Below are 7,384 nucleotides of genomic sequence, written 5' to 3'. Positions count from 1 at the left end.
TGTTGTAGAGTTGAGGTTTTAAGTGATTTAGTGAAGTGGTCAGAGTTTCTAACTAGCATGTAGAGAGAATGGGTTTGAATCCAGGGTCATGCAGCTATAGATATTAGTTGTTAAATGCTTTGTTCTTGTAACGTATCTTGAACCATTGGTCTGACATCCGAATGAAAATTTTGTGAATAAATATGTCTTGTTTTGGTCATAAAACAGTTTTTTTTCTGTCCCCGTCAGTCAAACAAAGATTCGCCAGGTCTTTAATGTCAGGGCTGGACAGAATACACAGGCAGATAATGCTCAAACCGAAAGTTTATTTAATAAAGAACAAAAGCAGCTGCCATTCGCCGACCACCTGCGGGAACGCAGACTGGATTAAGGCAACAGAAATTCCTCACTCGGGTCCTTTGGTGAGGAGAGGGGTTGAAGGGGCAGTATGAGGAGCTCAGATCAAACCTGACCCATGACATTTAAATGCTTCTGAAATTATGGATGCTTTGAATCGCTTCAGTCACATGACCTTGTCTTTTTAAACACTTTAGTCACTAGACTTGGGTGTTTCAGATAATGCTTTAGTGCAGTGTTTTGAAACACATGTGCTTCAGGATCTCGACACGGTGTCGAAACGTCACTTTCACGTTTTAATTACATGTGTCTTACCTGTGCTTAACCCAGTTGGCAGCTATCTGAGGTTTGCTTCTTCCACAGAGTTATCGCTCTGGCTAGGCTTGCTGCTTTGGCCTTACTCCCCAGACCAGTTCCCCAGAGTTTTGTTTAATGCCTACACTGTTTTCCAATTCGCATTGCCCCCAATGTGATCAGTGAATGAGATTCTTTATTAGAGTCTTAACCCCAAATACACTTTCTGTTAACCTATATACTTTGTTTGGCCTTTTTGTCCTGACAACAATTAACCTACAATTCCTGATGGCCATGGGACAGAGGCGACACTCACAACAGCAACATTAATTAACACCCACTGCTCCTCAGTGTCTGAGGGTTTCTAGTTCTTCAGCATGTGTTTACCCAACGGTTATAAATGAGCAGGACAGTAGGGCTGAGGCAGCAGAGGGCATTGACAAAGTGGGAGAGTAGCCTACAATGTAAGATCACCTAGAAAAACATCATGCACGCAGACTTCTAGCACATCCAATTCCTCATCCAGCCAACCTTCACTTGAGGGGCAAGACTGAGACTCTAGCATGCCAGTTTTGCTCTGGTAGGGGATTGTTACAACACCTGTTAAGCAGATGTCTAAAAGCCCTGGCAGAAAGGTGCTACTGCTGGCGGCATGACAGAGTACTGAAGGCGGATGCAGAAAGTATATGCAATGCCATCATCTCTGGAAGGTACCATCTTGCCCCATAAAGGAGGATTGACTTTGAACTTGGGAGGAACCCTGCCAACTGCAAAGGACAAGGTTGGGCCTCCTCTACTTAGCCCCTGAATAGAAGTTGCAAGTCAACCTGGGGAAGTATATAAAGTTCCCACTGCACATAGTTACAACATCACTCCGATCAGACGTAATTATCATTTCTGAGGAAAGAGGAAAGTTGATTATGCTTGAATGGATGGAGGAGGCAAAGGAAAGAAAAAGCTCAAAGTACCAAGAGCTAGTGGAAAAGTGCCGAAAAGGGGGCTGGAATAGTAAACCAATAGAGGTGGGCTGTAGAGGGTTTGCAGAGCGTTTACTCTGTAAAGTCTTCAACCAACTAGGCCTAGCAGTAACAGCTACAAAGAGGGCCATTAAGTCCATTTGTGAAGCTGCAGAGAAAGCCACAAAATGGCTATGGAAAAAAAGGGCTGACCTTGCAGTGAGGCGGGAGTGCTACCCACTGTGCCACCGTGACAATATTTTTAACTATACATTTACTGAGGATTATGTTTGAACAAAACATGAACATGAAGTTATCTCTTCAAAGTTTAATTAATATATATTATTATAAGCAAATGAATTTATGTTTTTAAGCAAACTGAAGACTGAAGATATAAGGAAAAATCATTTCACATTTGTTTATATATGACAGCTATGCTATGTGTATTCAATCATTCATATCTGCTGCAGATGAAGTTGAGTCGGTCTGTTTCAGGACGGCTGATCCAGGTCTGATTTCCTCCAGACTGAACTGCTCCAGATCTCACTGTGGCTTTACAGTCTTCCTCTGAGGTGCTCTTCCCTGGAGCCCAGTTGTTATAGCACACGGTCTCTCCACTCACCCAGAACCAGATGCCCAAAATGTGGGAGAAACGCAAACCCAACCACACTGCCTCAGTAGACGCCAGTTTAACCACGTTCATCACACGACGCTGCATCTCCACTGACTGAACCGAGACCAGATCCACATGATTCTGTCTGCAGTATCTCAGAGCTTCAGACCACGACAGATTCTGCTGGATCACAATCAGTTTATCTGGACACAAAACAAAGCAGAAACTAGAGAGAGACTGATCAAAAACAACATGCAGAACAAACACTGTGGAGGAATTTGGAGCTGATGATGGATTGAGTGTGTTTGGAGGATCTGCTCACCTTCATGACATATAAATGAAAACTGGTTATCACAAGAGATGTCATGCCATCGTCTCTGAACATTCTGAGTGATCACTGTACAGTTTTCAATTCCTCCATAATTATCAGGTTGATTGGTATCCCAGTATCTGAATGAGGAGTTGCTCTGATCTGACCACTGCCATGTGTCTCTGAACAGACCAATCCAGATTCCAGTTCCAGATGAGTTTCTGTCTTTAATGAACTTCTCCAGTTGTTGATTCTCATTCTGGTTCCTCACACTGACCAGATCCATGTAATTCTGTCTGCAGTAACTCTGAGCGGGTCTCCAGTTCATCTTCTGATTGGAAAACACGAATCCTCTGCTCACTTTTAAAAATCCAATGGAAAACATTATTTTATCTACTTATTCTTTATTCCTCTTTTTATATTTTATAATTTTATATTCAACATTTTCAGTCTTTACACTAGCAGTTCCCAACCTTTTTTTAACTTGTGGCTCCCTAAACCAAAGACACATGCTTCCCTGATCCCGCTTTACATTTTATTTATTTATTTAAATAGTGATTTTGTTTTTGGCAATTTTGGGGTTGCTTGGAGGTTGTCAGCCATTCTGCACTATGAACTTCATGCACTAGGACTTTTAGTGTGTAAAACCACTCAGGTACTTCCGCTGAATGGTGATGCATTTTCTATGGGGTTTACTCAGGGTATAAACATAGCTTCTTAAGTTGAATTTAATACCTTTTACTACCTTTTTTAATACCTTAAAAAATTAATACCAGTGCGACTTAGAGCTGCGACTAAAGTGACATAAATTAAATATCTGTTTACATTGCAATATTAAGGCAACTACTGATGAGTTTTGTATAACGTTTTAAAGAACTCTGTTGCAGCACGATAGTGGAAAATGAAACCATATCCATGCTGTCTGGCACGGAATGGAATGGTTCAGCACGATACTGGAAAAGCGGCTTAGGTCTAAACACCACAGCACCTCAGCTCGCAATGTAGTGGTAATGATGGGGCGTGGTCTGCTGTCTGGCGTCTGTCATGCACCTGTTGACGATGCTGCTAGGACTACTGCTGGCAGTGGTTTGCATCTGGAGAGCAGTCAATGTTGAGGGCAAAGCAGTGGAGGTTGAGGTCGTTGATGCAGCCGGAGCACAAAACATTAATATGGGAAGCTGCGTCCGCGCATTCTAGATTGGTGGCTACCCCCATCCAGGTTATATTAATTTTTAGTTCTTGCAGACATGGCAATAAGCCTCATGGCTGTTGCCAACTACAGGCCTAAGCCAGTCTTTAAATCTTGAGTCCTCCAGCTAGAAGTCTGAAAACTTGCATTCCCCCACTTTTTTTTATTTAATTAATGAACGAAAGTGAACTTGCCTATATGGCTGGTAACAAGCGCGCCCACGAACGAACACCACCTCACATGATATCGCTCAGGTCCTAATCTGAACATATAAATAAATCTGGCCTGCACATAACACTAAGTGAAGTTTCACAAACTAATTCCGAGAAGAGCACGTGATATGACTGAGCACGACTGGCTTCTCATCTGTAATCAGTAATAATCCAATCAGAGTGATCCTAGTTTACTATAAATGGATCGCTTTCTCCCTACTACTCTAACTTAGTTTTGGAAGAATCCCCCCTTCCACCCCATCTCCTCCTTTTCCTCCCTTTTCTGAGGGGGAGCTCTCGAGACCTACCTGATCTCGGATCCCCTTATGTGCTTATTGACCGCGCGGTAACCTTGGGCTCAAGTATCTCCTAGCTCAGGGTTCTTTCCCGGGAAAGCATGCCAAATCTGCTACAAACGCTAAGCATATCTAAGTGGGAACTCTTGAATGAAATATTTATGTAAAAAAATGGGCTCGAAAATTTAATACCTGTCAGATGACTTTATTACCTTTTAATACTTTTTAATGCCCTTAATTTTGGCTAATTTCATTTACTACCTTTTACAACCCAGCGGACACCCTGTTACTGCTCCACTGCATCCTCTCACCTAACCACCAACCAAGTCACATGTAAATATCTTTTCATAATGTTATTGACTTAAAAGAAAGTTGGCCAAAGTAAATATTATTCATTCATTTATTCATTTTCCTAATGTCCTATAATTATCAGGGGTTGCGACAACGGAATGAACTGCCGACTGTTCCGGCATATGTTTTTGCACAATGGATGGCATTCCAGCCGCAACCCAGTACTGGGGAAACACCCATACATACTCATTCACACACTCGTACAATACAGCCAATTTAGTTAATCCAATTCACCTACTGTATAGCGCATGTGTTTGGACTGTAGGGGAAACCGGAACACCCAGAGGAAACCCACGCCAACACGGAAATGCCAACGGACGGGACTCAAACTAGCAACCTTCTTGCTGTGAGGCCACAGTACTAACCACTGAGCCATTGTGCCACCAAGTAAATGGGTAGGGGATCGTTACAACAATAGAGGGAGGGATGATTTGAGACGTAGAGCTGAGCTGATCATGACAATAAGGTTGAAGTTTGGTGAAGGACGATTCCAGAAAGCAGGTAAGACAAAAACGGAAGCCAAAAATATAATAAACAAGTAAATAATAGCGTGAGAATGTGGTAAAATCTGAAAACGTAGTAAAAATCAGGCTGCCTCAAAGACTTTTCTTTTTCTGGATTGCTTTTGAAAACACTGCTGGTTGGGTTTAGGAAAGTAAGTGGGCGCTGGTCAAGCGATGCTTTTTAAAACATTATCAGTTGGGTTTAGGCAAAGGAGTTGGTTGGGGGAATCAGGTTGGTCAGTCAGTCAGTCAACAGCTGCCTCTGGTGGATTTAGCAGGTGTGAATGCACTTAAGACAGATGTTTGAGATCTGAAAAAGCAAACAAAGCGGCCTCTAGTAGATTTATGAAAACAAAAACTGCAAAAAACATAGCTTCTGGCATGTATTTGGCGCGCTCCAGAAATGTATATAGGGGTACATAATCAGAATGAGCCTGAGCTGTTTATATTAGTCAATATATCATATGTTAATAGGCTAAATTGTCCATAACAATGCTTTCCTAGACAATATTAATATGCTGTATATAGTAGATCAATCAAAAATCTCTAAGACAAGAACAGATATTGTTTCAAGGTTGATTCCCTCCAAATGTTTTCTACTGTACACCAGCTGCTATACTTTGTTCTAATTTGGGTAGTCAGAGGGGTTTTAAATGACTTAAATCAAGTTAAATGACTTTAACTTAAGTAATTCGGCATGGTTAAGTAAAATTTTCAACAAAATTTGGCTATTGAAAATGCAAAATGGGCGTCACAGTGGCGCAGTGGGTAGCACAATCACTTTACAACAAGAAGGTCGCTGGTTCGAGCCTTGGCATTTCTTTTTGGAGTTTGCATGTTCTCCGTGTTCGTGTGGGTTTCCTCCGGGTGCTCTGGTTTCCCGCCAAAGACGTGCTATAGGTAAATTGGGTGAGCTAAATTGTCCACAGTCTATGTGTGTGAATGAGTGTGTATAGATGTTTCCCAGTGATGGGTTGCAACTGGAAAAGCATCCACTGCAAGAAACATATGCTGAATAAGTTGGCGGTTCATTCTGCCTCGGCAAGAAGAAAATGAATATTTAAAAGCGCAGAATGGCTAGAAACTTTGGACAATTTCTGACCACAGTGGCTGGTAAAAAATTAAAGTCAAGCCCTGATTATAAGTATTATCCTACTCATCAAATCTTGTCCAGGGTACTAATGCAGCCTCTAGTAGCCATCTCATATTTATTGCTTCTCACTCAAACATTATAATCATCATAATACATTCGATTATGACTAGAGATTTTTTACATATGTTAAACCTAAAAATAAATTACATTTAAAAAATAAATTTAGAAATAAATCTGTTTTATTTCTATAAATAACAGCTGGCAGCCCTTCTGCAATACCATCACAGCCCCCTGGGGTTGAAAACCACTGCTTTAAACTAATAACATTAGGCTCCTAATTTGGTTTTATTTTTGCTTCACTTTTCTTTTTACAGCAACATGTAGAATGTTTACTGTTGCCATATTTAAATTTCCATTTGAAGCTTATTTAAGAATGTTACTGTAGATGTTTATACTCACTGTTGTAGCAGATGAAGGAATTGTTGTTACTACATGGCACAACAAACCACTGTCCATTTCCCATCATAGAAGTACAATTATTACTGCCTAATGGTTGTCCAGATGCCCAATTCAGAAAGAGCGCAGGATCACCTGAAGACCAATGCCAATTGTAAACACTCGTCTTCTGAAGACCAATCCAGATCCGTTCATCATTCACACTCTTCATCAGCTGGATCATGTCGTTCATGTTGTCAACAGTGGCCAGATCTATGTAATTCTCTCTGCAGTATCTCTGAGCTTCAGCCCAGTTCTTCTTCTCATTTATAAAGTGATACTGACGCTGAATACATTCATTTATGGAGCAGAGAGCTGTGAAAGAGACACTTTGCTTTAATGCTTTTCAGAACAGAGTCAAACCTAATGAAACTATAAACCATAAATAAAACTACAAACACACTCACCAATGAGGAGAAGAGGGAAATATAGAGTCTGAGCCATTTCTGAGGAAGAGAAATATAGATAAACAATCAGATTTATTTTAGAGTAAAACATTTCAGCTGGTAAAAGAGAAGCATTAATGTAGAGTAAATCATTAATAGGAATATGAACAGAGGAGTATTTGTGTGTAAAGACAGTAGATGTGGGTAGTTCTTACCTCAGAGGTGGTGTGCTTCTGTCCTCAGTCTGATGTTTCTGTCTGCAGCTTCAGACTGATTATTCTATACAATACCATACCATTTATTTATTCATTCCTCTAAACAGGCCTTTCTTCCTCATTCATGTGTATTTT

General features: G+C 40.8%; 1 protein-coding gene across 1 annotated transcript; it reads right to left on the bottom strand.

Annotated features, from left to right (window-relative positions):
* Positions 1 to 2,002: 2,002 nt before the first annotated feature.
* LOC130232673 (macrophage mannose receptor 1-like) lies at positions 2,003 to 6,902 on the bottom strand. The gene is made up of 3 exons (XM_056462649.1): positions 6,613 to 6,902; positions 2,522 to 2,869; positions 2,003 to 2,402 (listed from the first exon to the last, which is right to left on the bottom strand). The coding sequence occupies exons 1-3, from the start codon at positions 6,839 to 6,841 to the stop codon at positions 2,038 to 2,040; spliced, it is 942 nt and encodes a 313-aa protein (XP_056318624.1). The 5' UTR covers positions 6,842 to 6,902; the 3' UTR covers positions 2,003 to 2,037.
* Between the last annotated feature and the right edge of the window lie 482 nt (positions 6,903 to 7,384).

Source organism: Danio aesculapii, chromosome 7 (assembly GCF_903798145.1).
Source record: "Danio aesculapii chromosome 7, fDanAes4.1, whole genome shotgun sequence".
Classification (NCBI taxonomy): domain Eukaryota; kingdom Metazoa; phylum Chordata; class Actinopteri; order Cypriniformes; family Danionidae; genus Danio; species Danio aesculapii.
This window is presented reverse-complemented; position numbering and strand designations above follow the sequence as displayed.